The sequence below is a fragment of the Girardinichthys multiradiatus genome, chromosome 8 (assembly GCF_021462225.1).
Source record: "Girardinichthys multiradiatus isolate DD_20200921_A chromosome 8, DD_fGirMul_XY1, whole genome shotgun sequence".
In the NCBI taxonomy this organism is placed as follows: Eukaryota; Metazoa; Chordata; class Actinopteri; order Cyprinodontiformes; family Goodeidae; genus Girardinichthys; species Girardinichthys multiradiatus.
This window is the reverse complement of record NC_061801.1, coordinates 12904725-12923329: the sequence shown is the minus strand read 5'-3', so window position 1 is coordinate 12923329 and position 18605 is coordinate 12904725. Positions and strand designations below refer to the sequence as shown.

Genomic DNA, 18605 nt, shown 5'->3' with positions numbered 1-18605 from the left:
TAAAATAAAAAGCAATAAAACTACACAAGGGGTATACCCCATGGGGGAAAATACATTACTAGTTTCTCCTGCAGGGGGCTGTAGTCACACTTTTCTTTTAACACAAGAGGTAAAAAGCTCAAATTGGAGCAGAAAACCACTTGTGATGACAGGAACAAGAGAAATCCACGTGAAAGAAATGTCAAAGAGCCAGACTGTAATCATTTAGGCCACTGCATGTTAGCATAAAGACCAAGCGTTGTCCTGTGGTGATAATACATAAACAGAACATCCTAGTGTTTTCTTTCTAAATTAGGTATGATAACATTGATGGAAGCACTGCCAGACTATCTGCTTGCTTCTTCTTACTAGCCATTGTTTTTATTTTTTAATCAAAGAAGCTGTATCACTGGCATATTTTAGTATATGTCAACAACAGAACAAAGACCAAACAACGCTGAAATATGAAAACAAAATGCTTTCTGCCAGTGACGGGGTTTAATATAAATACACACATATTGACAAAGTTTAGGTCCTCGTAGGAAAAATGCTGATTGCTGTTTGGAAAATAGATGAAAGATGTTTTATGAAGCTTTTGTGCCAAGCTACCATGCATGTTCTACTAAATTCTGTATCTGGTAGAAACCAAGTCTACAGTATACTCTCCTATCCTCTAGAATTCATCCATTCATGTTTCTACAGAAAGATGTGAGGGGCAAAAACATGTGTATGACCAGATATGCATTCTATCTCCTTCTGTCGTTTAAGATCCAGCTTTTGTGGGATGAAGTAATTTACAGAGTCAACCATAGGCTTTAACCATTTTATACTGTAGAGCAGGGGTCATTTTTCAGTCTGAGACCCCTAAACTGTGGCGGGTCCTTCTCTTTGTGTGTAGAATGCATGGAGGGTCAGGCTGTGAGTTCAGCTGGTGTGCTCACTGAATATGCCCATTTCTGACTGAAATACATTATTTTATACCACCATTTATCAGTTTGCTATAATATGTTGGATTCATGTGAATATTTGCTTAACGACATCACATTCAAACAAAAAAAGGATCCAAAAAAAGTCTTTTTCATTCATTAAAAAAATCTTACGACCCCTTGCAGTACCTCCGTGGACCCACTAGGGGGTCGCGACCCCATCTTTGAAGTCCTCTTCTGTACAGCATAAAATTGCATAAAACCTAACCTCTGGGTGGACAGTAACACTGTTGGATTAGTCTAAACAGCATGTGTGCAGCAGCATGTTGAAGACAGGAGCTACTAATCAGAAAACTAAGATTATGAATATGTAATAAGTAATAAGTATTCGTTTAATTTCCCTTTGGGATTAATAAAGTATTTTTGAATTGAATTGAATTGAAGTGCTTTAAGGATAAATGGGTTTCCATGGAAACAATAGTATGCAGTTCATCTTAAGAGGAACACTACTGCTGTTAGAAATGTCAATATATATGGTAGTACATTAAAACTGTAGGGCTCACTGAGGTGAACTGATTTATTGGCAGCCTCAGACATGCAGTCCAAACAAAACTGCCCAATTAATTCAACTCTTATATCTATTTATAAGAAGGCATATGTCCTTACCTTCTTATGTGCTTTGGCCTGTTCTTCCACATACTTCTGCACATCTTTTATAAGATCTTGTAGCTTCTTTACTAGGTCCAAGTGACAACCGGCCAGTTTCTCCGTTGAGCTTTTGAAGGTATCCCACATTGGCGCAAAGGTCCTGTTGGATAGGAGAGCATAAACATGGTAGGATTCTTGTTATTAATGTTTTTATTTTTTTTCCCCATTTGACAGGGTAATAAAATGCATAAACTCACCCAAGCTGAGAGAAGTTGCCAGCTGACTTGGCGAGTTTGGTCATGGACCTGGCATAGGCCTCTTCTATGGTACTCCTATAAGGAGAACAGATCTGTTACATTGATTTAAATACTGAATGAATTATACTGTTATTTAATACATGAGCACTTGGTGCCAAGTAAATTCAACAAAGTCTCATTTTAACTACAATGTGACTAAAGTAAAGCGTCTGACTGAGCACAAGACAACAGGGAAATGACAATATTCATGCCAGTAGGTTTTGTATACAGGCAAATGTATGCAGTTTGTAAGTTGTTCAAAAACCTCAGGTTGAAGATGCCAGAGTAAGAAAGCTGATTCTTGAATCCCCAAAAGAAACAGCTGCGGGGGTCACAGACAATGTCTGAATTATACATGTGTCGTTCAGCCATCTTGTCTCTGGAGTCAAGGGGCAACGCCGGGTCAACCGAGCGTGCACTCAGGCGCATACATATTCAGCATCCAACATCAGAAGCACAAGTGCTCAGCACGCGCCAAGACAGAACTGAGCCATATGAGTGGCAGCGCCCACCCTCCCCACCTGAACCTGTTCTTGTTTGGTCACATTACAGCTGCAAAAGTCAAAGCATTTTAATAGGATTTCTGTAACAGACTGAAGCAAAGTAGAGCATGATTGTGAAGTAAAAAGAATAGGATAGTTGTGATGATTTTGATATGGATTTCCATCCATCCATTTTCTATTCCCGCTTCTTCTGGGCTGGCTCTGTGTCTGCAAGACCAGACACTAATTCTAAGTAAACAGTGTTTAAACAAATGACTACTATTGTTATCATTATTATTAATACTACACAGCCTTATTTTAAAAACAACAAAGAACCGTGACACTACTCAAAAACTGAAAACATTGAAGTGCCTCATTTATAGTTTGTATCTGTCAAGTATAAATGGGAGCAAATTATAACTATCAGAAAAATAAACTAAATGAGGATAATACAGCGTACAGACAGAATTTACAACACATTATGCAACAAGCATTTGAAAGCTGTTAAAAAGCTGATTTGCAGAAAGAAAGCAGCCCGTTTATCTCTGAGCTCAGATAAGACAACACACAATAAATGGGAATAATATCTGAAGGCCTCCTATAGATGACTAGTTTTATCTTTACAGTGCTTTAGTGAACAAGGACAGAAAGATGCTGGAAATACTAGTGTAGCACACTGACTTTCATCACCACTAGAGGACGCCATAGTGCAGTTCTTGAAAGGATAAAAATAATGTTTACCACTGAAAGACAAGCAACAAACTCATTGAAAGAAGGCTAAATTCTGCCACAATTTTAATGTCAAATAAGATTCAAAATCATCACAATATTATGGCTCCTACACATTTACATTTGCTAAACATTTCCAGACCTAAATCTCTAGATTTTGTTTCCCTGCAGTTTTTATAGCATACAGGACATTTCAGTACAAAATATTCACCCAAAACTGTCAAAACAGAACCCTTACCTGTAGGTACCACAAGTCATGAAACAACACATTGGTGATATCCGCGTCCAATTTTTAGAGTGTGGTATAAAGCCTCTTTTTTTGGCACGTGGAATACTTAGACCAGTTTTATTTCAAGAGCTCTAAGTCTTATACTTGCCAATATATTGGAAGAATCCCACAATAAATATGATCTGGCAAATCAAAGATGAAAAATAATGTAATTTCCTTATCAATTAAAGTAAAACCACAGCATGCATAATTAATAGATTTCGTCCTTTAAAAAACCTAAAATAAGAAAAGAATTTTGTAGAATCAAAAATCTGTTTTTGCTCAATCTTCTTTTTTCCCCAGCATACCCAGTAAAAGTGGTCAACCACAACTCCATACTTTTCAAGAGTATGTAGGAACCCTGTCATTCATATCAATACTTGTTCAGTCACCTCATTCCCATCACATTCGCCAGGGTGCAGTAAAGTGTCTGAATGACTCAGCGCGCTGCTCTGCAAAAGACATATGGAAAAATGTCCTTCCAAATTCCAGCGGTAGACCTGGTGTCATGTGGCCAGATCTAAATGTACACCTTTCACACGCCAAAGAGAACCTCTAAAGGTGGGAAGGATTTACAAAGAACCTTTCGTTATGGCATTATGGGTGTGCAACGTTTGCATAATATTCACACATGTATCAACCATGCTGTACTTTTTGAGTAAACCTGAGTAAAGAGGCTTTAGCACAAAGTTTGTCTCAGTTAACTGCATTTCAAAGAAGACAAGACTAAGAGCATAAAAACGCGTAAGATGTGCCTCAGCAAACTCATTCAAAGAAATTTTAGCAGCCGAGAATTTGCCTGCTATAACAGGAGCAGCACAAAGAACAGGAAATGCAGGCAGGACTACATTTAATCCCATGAAAAGCTAATGAACAAAAAACACATGCTATACAGAGCATAGCCTGGTAGCAACAAGTGTGTCAGTTTACTCATGGGGCTGTCTTCCTGGTCTTACCTTTCTCTGATGAAGTCTGTCAGCTCCTTGGAGGAAATCTGCCCATGCTTCATGTTATGGTAGAGCACATCAAAGCCATTGTTTTTTTCTCCCTGGATTTCAGAAACATACCAAAAAAAAAAAAAAACAGACAAATCAAGCTCAAGATCCTGGGAAAAGGATAGAGAGGAACAACAAACAATTGTCTGCAGATCATACATCACCATAAACAGATTTTCTACCACCAGCATCCTCACTGCCTGCATTGCTTCTAGCTGCATTTGCAACACTTTCTGGTCTATCATACCCATCTTGGCCATGTTTGAGACGCTTAAACTTAGACAAACTGAAGCACACAGGTCTAACGCTACCACTGATGCGAGAGTGTCTGTTGTAGCCGTTCACTGGGTAACGGTGTCCAGTTGCACTGCTGCTTTAAAGAGGGCGAGAAGATTGGGGGTGGGGACTTATGAATTATAGATTTAAACGATATTGGATGATTAAATGAAAAGCTTATTCATGCTGTCTGGGTTGTAGTTTATTAATGATCTTTTGGTTATGTTTTAGTTTTTATTTAACAGCCTTATTCTTTTCTTCTTTTATCTGATCATACTGTATTGTACCTTCCCCCATTTTATTAGAAATAATTTGATACTTCGATTCACCAGAAATAACATTTTTATTTCTGGTGTTTCTTTATAACATCAATTTATCCTTTTTTTCCCTTTCATTGATATTTTTCTAGTGTCTGTAATGTTTTTTTAAACGTATAAAAAGTGCTTCCTAAAATTAAGTTTGATTAAACTTGGTAAAATATTTTTGGTAAAATGTATTTGTCATATCACAAAATACTGATCCAGCTGTTTACTATTAGTAACATTTTTGTACGTCTGTGCAATTAATGGATTTCTTTTATTTTAAAGATGATGTAATCTTCAAAAACATTTTTTATCATTATTTTGCTACATCCCATTTGACATCTGACAGAGGAATCTCCTGTAAAACGTTTTACTCTTTAAAATTTTAAAATGTGTATCGGGTCTAACGCCTCTGGTTTATACAAACCATTTCCAAAGAGTACATACATATATTGACATTCACAATAAAATAGCAGAGACTGTCTTGGGTGCTGCAGCTTCCCGTCTGGCAACCAGTTGTGATGGAGTATAGACCACAGCTTAAACAATGTTTGAAGCACAGCACTACATTTTTAAACAGGAAATGCATCTTTCTGTAAGTTTAGCCTGCACTCAATTAACTAACCACAAGAAAACATGATTTATGAACTCAATGATCAAGGAGTCAGTTCCAGTATTGTAATAACAAAGATTAAGCAAGCTAGCATTAGCATGCCACTTTGTAGACGACTCATTGTGCAAAGATAAGTAGAAGAAAGATGAGAGTTTATTGAAGATGTTTTAGTCATATGTCCTGAGTCAGAATCACAGAACATTTTATGAGGAAGATTTCTTCTATCTCAAGTAAACACATATTCCACCTAATTTATTTTTCTAAACAAAATTATTTTTAAAATCACTAAAAGCTAGATTAATAAGAACATTAAATGTTTTTTTTTGTACTGAAACAGCTTTTGCTTACTTTTGTTTTGTTTTTTTTTACACAAAACTGTGTAAATATTTACTAAAGCCGAGGCGAAACTGCATGATGTTGTTTGGCTGGTTTTACCCGATTCCCAGTCGGGGAAACTCTTGGTCAGTATACAACTATACTATACAACATTATGAACATAAATACAAACTGCCACCTAACAAATTACAATCACGTAGTGATAAAAAACAAAAAAAAAACAACAACAGAGAGAAACTGGGATGTTTAAGACTAAAATACAGTAAATATTGGAGGGCCTTGTTTAAATTTACTGAAATGACATTTGTGAATGAAAGATTTTTGTGGAAAATCTATTTATCATTCATTCTAAATGCTTATTTGCACAATCCGGCCCAAACATTACAATGTTGTCTGTTAAGATAGAAATGATTACATTTTTAGAATAAAGCCAACATTTCCAGTCATTTGTTTTAATATAGGGATCAAATATGTCTGAAATACTGATGAATTAATTAATTACAAACCCACAAAAAAAACCTCACCAGGAGAACAACAAGGAATAGCGTCAACATCATCCAAATTATAGTCACTTGTAGGTTAAACGTCACATATTTTAAATAGCATCTTTTATGGGAAAGTAGCACAGAAATACAATCTGTCCTATTTCTGAGAAAGAAATGTATATTTTGAGTCAGTAAAATATTGCAGTAGGTTTCAAACACGAGAAGTAATTGTGATAAATGTACGTGATTTCAAAATCTGGCAGACTAAACGAGTTTATGATTTTTTCCTATTCAAGCAGTCCTACTTTAGCCTGAGCTACAGCAGGACTGAAAGGCGAGTATATAAAACCAATCATAAAAATGTGTAATAGTTTGACAAGGACTTGAAGAAACATTCTGACCATTCTTCCCTGTGTGCGAAATAAATCAATGATGCAGTGTGTCAGCCTGCTTCAGATAGATTATGTTAGTGAGAATGCAATCGAACAGGTGTAACAAAGATGTTTTATATGTGCATATTTTAATACAAAATGCCACAAAACAAAGTAAACAATCTACACCAATGTTGTTACGCCTTGAGCAAACATATGTATGCCTGCAAAATATACTGTTAATATACTGTTAGTGCAATGTATGTCTGTGCAATATTTATTACAACATATTTGTAGGCTATTACAGGTGCATCAATCACCTTATCATTTGAAGATTACTTCAGTAACTCAGTTTAAAAAACTCACTATATTGAATTATTACACATAGTATGATTTATTTTAGGCATGTATTCCTGTTAATTTTGATGATCATGGCTTACAGATAATGAAAACCCCAGATTCAGTGCCAGAAAATTACATACATATAAATTACATATGATCAATAAAAAGGGATATTTTAAAGAAATGTTAGGCTTCAGATAAGTATGTTCATTTCTATAAACTCAATACCTGGCTGGGCCTCCTTTTGCATGAATTACTCCATCAACCTGGCGTGGCAAGGAGGCAATCAGCCTGTGGTTCTGCTGAGGTGTAGTGCAAGCCCAGATTGCTTTGATAGCAACCATCAGATCGTGTGTATTGTTGGGTCTGGTGTCTCTGATCTTCCTCTTGACAGAACCCCATAGATTTCCTATTTGTGGTGTTCAGGTCTGGCCAGTTTGCTGTCCATTCAACCCCAGTGACATCAGGGTCATTGAACCAGCTTCTGGTATCTTTGGCAGTGTGGGCAGGTGTCAAGTCCTGCTGGAAAACTAAATCATCATCTCCATAAAGCTTGTCAGAAGGAGGCATGATGTGTCCTGAAATTTCCAGGCAAATGGCTGCTCTGACTTTGGACTTGATAAAACACAGTGGACCAACAGCAGCAGATGGCATCACTGGGGGGTTGCCGGTTCGAACCCCTGCTCTGTCTGTCTCAGTTGTTGTGTCCTTGGGCAAGACACTTCACCCACCTTGCCTGGTGGTCAGAGGGCCCAGTGGCACAGATTGTATGGCAGCCTCACTTCTGTCAGTTTGCCCCAGGGCAGCTCTGGCTACAATGTAGCTCACCACTGCCAGTGTGTGAATGTGTGGATGACTGATTGTAGTGTAAAGTGCATTGGGGTCTCTGGGGACTTGATAAAGCACTATACAAGCGCAGGCTATTTACCATTTAAATCTTCACTGATGTGCAAACTTCACGCTGGACTTCAGGCAACTTGGATTATCTGACTCTCCACTCTTTCTCCAGAAACTGAGACCTTGATTTCCACATAAAATGTAACCTTTACTTTCAATTGAAATGAGGACTTTAGATCACAAAGCAACAGTTCAGTTCTTTTTCTCCTTATCTCAGTTAACATGGCTCTGTTGTTGTCTCTGGTTTAAAGTGGCTTAACCCAAAGAATATGACAATTGTATCTCATGTCCTGGGTATGTCAGTTTGTGCTGTCTCTTAAAGCATTGACTCCAGCTGCACCTGTCCACACCTTGTAAATGTCCACCAAACTTTTGAAGACACATGTTTCTACCACACATTTTCCTCCACTCAACTTTCCATTACTATGTTTGAATTCAGCTCTCTGTAAAAAGCTAGCAACTTTAGCAATGACCTATGGTGGTTTCTCCTCCTTGTGGAGGGTATTAGTGACTCTCTGTTGGACAGCTGCTCAAGTCAGCAGTCTACCCCATGACTTTCTAAGTCACAATATGGCGATTACATCAATCAACATTTCTAAATGAAACATGCTTTTATACTGATCCTATGATACCTCCTAATATTCAGAGAAGCTGAATTTTGGTTTTCCGTGAGCTTGAAGACATAATTATCACAATTACAAAAAGGACTGCTTGAAAAATGTTCCTTTTGTGTGCAAACAAGTCAATAAATAGGTTTTGCATTTTGAATTTGAATTAGTCAAACGATTAATCTTTGGATTATATTCGAATTTATTGCAAGTAACCTGTACATTCTAAGTGTGATGAATACTTTTTAAGCCAGTATGGTATTCAGTCTAGTAGCCCTGTTAGCATGAGACTGACATATCTGGTATGGTCCGGATGTGTCTAGGAGGAAAAACAGATGGGTTTGGCTGCTCCTCAATGCAAGATTTCTTTAGTCAAGCAATGCTACTGTGACTTTAATGTTGGATTGATAGGAGGAGCCTAACTGGTTTGCTAAATAATTATGGTCATAAGACCTAATTTTGCTTTAACAACTGCTCTAAAGGTTTACAGGGCAATTTTTATTTGACCACTTTCATTTAAAGCCACTGTGTTGCTTTTAATAAAAAGAAAAACGCATGACTTGTTTTAATTGCATTAGCTAAGACAGGTTGTTTAACATCAGTAAAAAGAGGACAGAAGGGGAGCTTACGCTAAACAAAAGTGACACTTCTACGAGTTCATTTCAGATTAATGCCAGGCTTTCGTGGATATTTCCTAATTCCTGTTCTGATCCACTGTCAGCAAATTTGGTGGCAGGCTGCAGCATTAGAGCAGCTTTTCCAAACAGGCAAAGATGAAAGTTCAAAAAAACATTTCTGTAATAGGCCTAGTGCTATATCAAACAGAGCTATGGTATATTTACAGAGCAAACAGATGTTAAAAAGAAAAGCATGGGTTACACTTCTGTGGTCTGGCGTTTTAGCCCAACAAGCAGACCACTGAGACAGACTTCCTGTTGCAGTAATAAAGCTATTAAAAAGACATTATGAGTCCAATTATTACCACATAGGCAGCAAACAGCAAAGATCACTTAATGATAAAACAAGACAGACTATAACATAGTTCTTACACAAGTCGTACACTTTACAGCCTAGGGTACAAGAACACTGAAAACTGGCCAGGTCTAGAAAACAGAGAAGCGACGACAGCAAGTGAAAACACACAGAGCAGAACAGAAACAGGAAGAAAGTCCTTTCAGTGCAACTAGTCTGTTCATGTAGACTATGATATCAATGTGCTGTACATAAAAGAACAACAAACAAAGGAAACCTCTCAGGGCGTCTGTGCCTTTTCCCTCCAAGTTACAATACTGGAACTGATTACAAAACATGATCTGACAATGTAAGGCCTTTACGGTGAACAAATCACTAGTATACAGGTTATTAAAAAAAATATACAGATATAATGAATGACAAAGTTAGGACTACACTGTACCTACAACAGGTAATGGCCGTATGAGATTCAAACAGTGTGATGGCCTTTAATTAAAACACCACATTCTCTTGGTATTTACAGAAAAAAAGAAAAGAAAAATGAATAATATGATCTAAAAATAATAGAACTGATTCTGATATAAGGATATAGGCAAACACATGCACATCCACTAAATGTGCTGTTCTCCTATTTATAGAGTAACTACTATAACAAGCTGATATTAGCTGGTTAGTTAGTTCCCTGCTTTGGTGGCCAGCCTGCAGTCTGCTGCTTTTCAGGCATGCTGCTTGTCCATATAAAAAGATGGGTTTTGCACCTTTTGCACGTTTAGCTTCCACACCGTGGGTGTCCGTGTTTCCAGACAGCAGAATTTGTCTGTAGGCAAGGAAAAACTGAGGAAGCATTTTTTCAGTCAGCTGTGACTGTGTAGCAACAGGCAGGGGAGGGGCAGCACTGCTTTACTCTATGCTTCATCTGTATACCTTGATACCCGGAACCAGCCTATGCCTTAGCTACAAGAGTTGAGAACAGGCATAACATCACACAGAAAGCAGCGTTTGCTGATGAACCACCTCATACTGGATGCTTGCTCTGAAATGTAAAAATACTTACGATGCTTGGGCAATTATCCTTTTCCCAACTGCATTCCCAACTAATATACTGCAAGGTTCACACATGAGGGCAAGGTTTTCTTTGAGCAACAGCCCAGTTTGCAGCTGAGACAGATTTACATAAAAATGAAGAAACAGAGAGCTGTGCAACATTTGGGTCGGGCCATTCCCACCGACAGAAACTTATCCAATGTCTATTCTAATCCTCACTGTGGCCATGATACTGCAAGATGTTTGCTCTAAGGAGACCAGAAGGTGCTCAGTGTCTACAGAGTCTTTATGTCTACAAAAACTAGGTAACGGCTCTGAAACGACTTAGCTTGCATCACATTTGGACGTACACTGCCATTTTGGCTGGGAAGCTACAGATCTCACACGCAGGCAGAGAAAAAAGCAAAGGCTTGTTGACAGTGGAAGAAGGTAAAAAAGCAGTCTGGCTTAGAATTAAAACCAATTTTAATGCACAGCAACAAATTTAAAGGCTTAAAACAGATCCTTTAATAAGAAACTGTCCGGGACACGTTTGCACATAATAGGATGTTTTCTGAAAAACTAATTCACTGTTTTATTTATTTAAAATTTCAATTCAGGGTCAATAGTTTTCTTTGATAATACAACAATGTCCAAGTTTATATTAACTGCGAACCCTATAGAGTTCTCCATACAGACAGAGAACTTGCTCCTTCACCAGTTTATACCCCTACTATGTACCCAGTCTGTGCCATTTCACCCCAGCCTTCTTCCACATTTCATTCCCATAAACACACCATGCTTAATCACAGTATCAGTTTATTTATCATACGTTGAGTTTTTTTGAAGAAAGCTAATCATAAAATTGAAACAATACCACGTATAAATTCATTCTATATTGTTGTTCCCTGAAGACTTTACATATCATCACATTTCCATTAATCGAGGCTATGATTCCAGTTTGGCCCAGTTAACTCTTAAGAAATCTGAAAGATTATGACCCCTGACTAGAGTTCCCTCGTCTGTTTGGATCACAGAGTAACACAAATTATTGTTTAAACTTTAATGTTCATTTGTGTCCAACATGCTTGTAAATCTGGATTTCTAATGGGGCTGAATGATAGCAGGATACCGAGGAGATGTAATAATTTTGTGAAATATTGCCATGACGATGATCCTGATTGCAATTAACCGACGTTTTCCTCATTTCTGTCGCCATGATGAAGCTAGCACCACTTTACAGGCTTTAGCAATGCAAACACTAAAACCTATGTTGGGGATGGGCAACGATGGCAGTGAAAGTCCATCTAACTGTTCAAATACATTATTGAAGAGTGAGTGTAACGTGCTTGAAATATAACGGCCTACCAAGTACTGCATCCAGGTAGTACTTTGCGATTGCAATATTCCATATGAGGAGACTCCAATGACAACTGCGATTCCAATTTTTCTGCAGCTCTACTTTCTGATGGTCTCGGAAAATGATTCGCTTTATGAACAAAATAGCTAATTATTATTAGAAAACAAATAACCAACCATCAGATTATCAACAGTTGCAAAAGAGGGTGATAATAATAAGAACAGCCTAAGAAAAAAGAAGCTACATCAACAAAAAGCAGTTTGCAATCTGAACGTTACGTTACAAAACAAACCACATTTTGCTTCTGCAAGCCTAGTTTGTATGCATTCATGACGTATTCATGAATGCTTGTGGAGTCCACCTAGGAATTAAACAAACACCAGCACCTTCCAATCTATAATACCACCTGGTAGGAAACGAGACAAAATCACAGGGCTGCCTACTTATCATCCAACATCTGCAGCGCAGGAGGGGGACAGGCATTCCCTCCCTTTCTGTTAGGCTCCATGCAAGCTCACAGGCTGTAATGTAAGAGGTGACATGGGGAGAGGCCTTATTATCTCACTGCTACCTGCTCCCTACCAACAACCAAAGACAACTAAACCAAATACCACTGGAGAGTCAGTAGATCTCCAATTTATATATGCATCCCCAGACATTCGGTATGCAGGCTGGAAAGGAGAACTAGTCTACAAAAACATCTCCTATGGTTGCATGGAAAGTGGGCATACAACTTTACTGTAACATGTTCAGTCGGTGCAATTATCACGCAGTGGTGCAAAATAAATTATAAGGAGGGTACGTGCCCTCTGGGAGGCTTTGAGCACATGGTTTCTTTTAGCAAACAAGAAAAACCTGAAGAAGAAAAATCCAAAAGAGGCATAGATGGCATGCCTTCCTCTCAGTTCTGGGTGAAAGCAGAGGAAAATAAGTATGTCTGCACATCTCTGCTAAGGAATTTAGACAAAAGTCTCTTCACAATACTGCAAAACTCTATTTCTTTTGTGCAACAGTGGAAGGCGTCTGAAACAGTCACTGAGATGTGGCCAAAAAAAAGATGGCATTGTTGCCTCTTTCTGTCCATCGTATACCATCATCTATCCTTTAGTTGCTGATCTACTTTCCCTCTTTATTGCATAACTCTGATATAATCTGGCAAAATATGTTACAACTGATGCTTTTACATGAACACTTACTGAGAGTTCAAAGAAGATAGAAGGTCTTTACTTCTCTTCTCATTGCTGCCATACATCTACAGGTCCTTCTCAAAATATTAGCATATTGTGATAAAGTTCATTATTTTCCATAATGTAATGATGAAAATTTAACATTCATATATTTTAGATTCATTGCACACTAACTGAAATATTTCAGGTCTTTTATTGTCTTAATACGGATGATTTTGGCATACAGCTCATGAAAACTCAAAATTCCTATCTCACAAAATTAGCATATTTCATCCGACCAATAAAAGAAAAGTGTTTTTAATGCAAAAAACGTCAACCTTCAAATAATCATGTACAGTTATGCACTCAATACTTGGTCGGGAATCCTGTGGCGAAATGACTGCTTCAATGCGGCGTGGCATGGAGGCAATCAGCCTGTGGCACTGCTGAGGTCTTATGGAGGCCCAGGATGCTTCGATAGCAGCCTTTAGCTCATCCAGAGTGTTGGGTCTTGAGTCTCTCAACGTTCTCTTCACAATATCCCACAGATTCTCTATGGGGTTCAGGTCAGGAGAGTTGGCAGGCCATTTGAGCACAGTGATACCATGGTCAGTAAACCATTTACCAGTGGTTTTGGCACTGTGAGCAGGTGCCAGGTCGTGCTGAAAAATGAAATCTTCATCTCCATAAAGCTTTTCAGCAGATGGAAGCATGAAGTGCTCCAAAATCTCCTGATATCTAGCTGCATTGACCCTGACCTTGATAAAACACAGTGGACCAACACCAGCAGCTGACACGGCACCCCAGACCATCACTGACTGTGGGTACTTGACACTGGACTTCTGGCATTTTGGCATTTCCTTCTCCCCAGTCTTCCTCCAGACTCTGGCACCTTGATTTCCGAATGACATGCAGAATTTGCTTTCATCCGAAAAAAGTACTTTGGACCACTGAGCAACAGTCCAGTGCTGCTTCTCTGTAGCCCAGGTCAGGCGTTTCTGCCGCTGTTTCTGGTTCAAAAGTGGCTTGACCTGGGGAATGCGGCACCTGTAGCCCATTTCCTGCACACGCCCGTGCACGGTGACTCTGGATGTTTCTACTCCAGACTCAGTCCACTGCTTCCGCAGGTCCCCCAAGGTCTGGAATCGGCCCTTCTCCACAATCTTCCTCAAGGTCCGGTCACCTCTTCTCGTTGTGCACCGTTTTCTGCCACACTTTTTCCTTCCCACTGAGGTGCCTTGATACAGCACTCTGGGAACAGCCTATTTGTTCAGAAATGTATTTCTGTGTCTTACCCTCTTGCTTGAGGGTGTCAATAGTGTCCTTCTGGACAGCAGTCAAGTCGGCAGTCTTACCCATGATTGGGGTTTTGAGTGATGAACCAGGCTGGGAGTTTTAAAGGCCTCAGGAATCTTTTGCAGGTGTTTAGAGTTAACTCGTTGATTCAGATGATTAGGTTCATAGCTCGTTTAGAGACCCTTTTAATGATATGCTAATTTTGTGAGATAGGAATTTTGGGTTTTCATGAGCTGTATGCCAAAATCATCCGTATTAAGACAATAAAAGACCTGAAATATTTCAGTTAGTGTGTAATAAATCTAAAATATATGAATGTTAAATTTTCATCATGACATTATGGAAAATAATGAACTTTATCACAATATGCTAATATTTTGAGAAGGACCTGTACATGCTGCATCAGCTCAACACAACAGGAAACGCATTAAAGTTATGCTGATTAACAACTAGGGTTAACTCAGTAATCAGAATTGGTTAAAATACCCACAGACCAGAACCCTGCTGAAAAACCAAGGAGCAACTACAGTTGTGGTAAAAGCCATTCAGGTTAAGTAAGGTGGAAACACACAATGAGCTTGCCATCATCACAGGTCACTTTGAGGATGATAGCACAATTTTAAACAAACCCTGTTTCCCTACCCATTACGAGCTCTGCAGGACCCCCACTAGGAATCTAGTCCTGACTTCTGTAGGAAATGTTAAACTCTAAAAAGAGGGCTTTTTAGTGCTATAATTGTATTTGCCTCCAATCTCAGAACTCTGATCTGGGGGTTCTTATTGCAAGTAACAAAACCAGGGGTTTTTTTGCCATTTAGTGGGGTACTACTGGTAGCTGCACAGGCCTTTAATGTCTTTCTTTAAATTTTCTGTGTTCAAAACCTAAAGGAATGTGTTTGCAACTCGATATCATACTGCACTCTGTGTGCCACTGGTTTAATGAGATACAAAACACCATAAGTGTAAAATAGTTTATACCTGCAGCTTTCACTTTGTTTTAAATGCGTGACAGCCTTACTGATTATTAAAATTGAGGCTGCTCAGAGAATTCCCACTTGAAAATGTTTCTGACCTCAGGGGCTTTCTTGCTGTATTACAAATTGGAAACTCGGAAAATCTAAATTCCGAGCACCAACAAAACATGGAATACTAGAACCACACTAAATACCCAAGTAACCACTAGATGAGTTTGAAAGTGTTTGACGCTTTGATTTCAATAAATCAATTATATAAAAACTGCATTTATTCGCATCTTTCTTAGGTCACACATTTCAGGTTCACCAGTAAAAGGGATGAACAAACTCCAGGCTGGTAGGTGGCACTAGTGCACCTAAAATTTGTTTGCCAGCCAGGAAGAAGAAGCACAAAATGTAGAGAACCTTTCAAAACAGCACTTTAGGCTCACCATATCACCTCAATGCACACAAAATGCTGCTGCAAGCACACTGTGTTAGCTGCTACAGTCCTTGTACAGGTTCAGATCTAATGTCAGGCTACACATGACATTACTGTTCAAGTTCACCTTTATGACTGTAAACTTAAGTCAGTTATCAACCAAAATATATTGGGATTGAAAGACCTTATTGCTACGGTTTCAAATATTCCATATTTGTCACAATGCAAATCAAATGTGATTAATTGCAATTAATTAATTACAAAGCCTGTAACTTTGTGTAACATAAGTGTAGTAATCAGCATGTAATTTTACTTTACCGGAAAAAGAAATAATTGGTTTTCCATTTTAATACAAAGGTGCTAAAGTCAATAGGAAATGACAACGAAGATGTTTTCTTGGCAAAATGGCAGATGTCGGCCAGAAGAAACCTCTTCAATAAAGCTTCCTTTTGAGACGGAAATAATGAATTTTATTTCAGTAGCTGGAAATAATACACTTTATCTGCTGGGAACCCAAAGGAGAAAGACAATAACTGTTTACTTATTAGCTTATTTATCACAAGTCATATCATTTTTGCGACACCTATCACAAGATTTCCTAATATCGCGAAGCCCTAGTTAATACTGCGAAACCATGTACATCTTTACTGAAGGTTATTATAAAGTGAGAATCTCATACCAGCCCAGGGGTAGACGATATTTTGAAAATAAGCCTGTTTTGCACCCTAATGAGAAATTCAAGCTTTAAATGACAATATTATGAACTCTTTCTATCAGGATCAGATTGACTCTGTGCACACAGTCATGTGACTCTACAGTTGTCAGAACGGCACCGATAGAACTGCCCTACAAAAACAGGAGAAGTCCGATTAAAGTGCGGCTAAGAAGATGTTTGCCCAATTTTTTTAAACAGGTTTTAACACTCCTTCAGCTCAACTTGAGTGAATATGTTTGAAAAACATGAGCTCCAAAAAAACACGATCAAATAACAGCTTAGAACTTACACTAATGTTTGATGCTTTGGCTAGTTATTTCACCAAAAAACAAAGTGTATGAAGTAAATGTGTTCAGCTTCTGAAGCATGAATCTAACTACAAGGCAAAGACTTCCAAAGTAAATTCTGTTTGCTTAACACACTTCCATCTTACATTCCCATGACAGGCTGCAGGCAAACCAGACATGAGCACACAGGTCCCGGCCAGACACTACATGCTGCCACACCAGTTGACCTACGGAGGCTTTTCAGCAGCTACATCTCAAGGAAACTTAAGTTGTGTAAGACGCTGAAAAACAGGGAAATGAGACTGAGCCTGTGAGTGGATCCAGCGAGCGGAAATGCCGCAGCAAGCGGCCGGTCAAGTGCTGCAACTTAGACCAAGAAACAACATTGCTGTTCCTCATCTAGTTCCTCATAGTAATAGTTTTTTAAGCTGATAGGAGATATTTTTGACATCATAGATTAATGCCAAGATTATAAATAATAAAGGGTCATCAAAGTTAAAGTCCACGAGGTGGAGCATAAAACAAAGAAAAAAATGTGTACAAGTCTTTACCTGCCTTGAAAAGTTTCAGAAGCATTTAAAAATTCTCAAAATAACATAAAATGAAATATCTGACAGAGCGTTTAAGATTTATGTCTGCTCAGAGAGCAGATTTGCAGCAAAGTCAAAAGGGAAATTAATGCATCCCCTAATGCTAAGTATGTGTGCGCATGTGTGTGTCCTGCATGCTAAACACACAGCTGATCGTTGCCATCACTGCATTCTCTTGTGTCCCACTGCAGGGCACAAAGAGCAGATTGATGAATCAGGAGTGTCTCTGCTCTCCTCTTTTCCCAGTTAGGGAATTATAGAGTCTGCTTGAGCAAAATAAAATAATCGTTAAAGGATTACACCTTCCTGCTTACTGTTTACTTAGATTTATAGCTACATTTTCAAGGCACATCAAGCATGAGAGGTGGAATCTCTTTAGGCGTAACCACAGGTAAATATTATCTGGGGAGGCTAAAAATTAGGGCTTTATTTTACCACCTTACAACCAAGACGCTACACATTACTGGAGGTTACTATGAGCTACGCTACAGGTTGATAAACAAGTAGCAAAATGACAAAAAACAAAAGAACAAGGCAAAAGCTAAGCTTTTCACTTGGTATTGTTATCAGTGTCAAGGTCTACCCTCAATGTCTTCCATCAAACCATTGTAACAGGTTAATGAGATGTCAGTGCCAGTGTCTGTAAAGAGAGCGGAGATGGACACCTCTACCCCTCCCCCATCTGTTGCTGCACACAACTAGTCAGCTGGCTGAAGAAAGCAAGACTGCGCTTGACCTTTGATTAAGAGAAAGATAAATTCACCTACTTGGAAATATTTCAGGTCACAAAAATCACAGACAGTCATGATGTGGAAACTAAAGGAGCGCCACCCACCGCCCCTTTTATCGTAATGCTGGTTTCAAACAACACTTGGAAAGCTACGAGCAGCATGTCCTTAAAGCAGCTGACTGCAGGCGGCCTACCGGAGCAGATCACCTAACAAAGTACACAGCTAATATCAGGTAGGTAAACTTCAAATTTTACTTCATAAAGAGCCGAATTAGCTGATTTTATCCATTGGTTTTTCTAATGTGTCTGCATCAAAATAAAAATTACAACGTATAAATGTTACAGATATTATGATTGTATCATCAGCGTATATTATTTCTACAGCAGCAGAAATAAGTGTTGCTTCTGTCTCTTAAATAAAAGCAATTCACTTTTTATTCAAGGTTATCATACTGTGAGTTGCCCCATGCCAACTGTTCCTGGTGTAAAATCCATGTTTAGGCAACACTAACTGTAAT

At 38.5% G+C, this 18605-nt stretch overlaps 1 protein-coding gene across 6 annotated transcripts in view; it reads right to left on the bottom strand.

The window, feature by feature from the left end:
- The window catches only part of fcho2 (FCH and mu domain containing endocytic adaptor 2), a 60121-nt gene that overhangs the window by 39981 nt on the left and 1535 nt on the right, over positions 1-18605 (bottom strand). For all 6 annotated transcript variants that reach the window (XM_047372316.1, XM_047372317.1, XM_047372318.1 and 3 more), the window contains exons 2-4: positions 4285-4376; positions 1811-1885; positions 1572-1713 (exon numbers count right to left, since the gene is read on the bottom strand). In XM_047372316.1, the coding sequence (XP_047228272.1) occupies positions 1572-1713; positions 1811-1885; positions 4285-4376 (309 nt within the window). The remainder of the gene's footprint in view (positions 1-1571; positions 1714-1810; positions 1886-4284; positions 4377-18605) is intronic.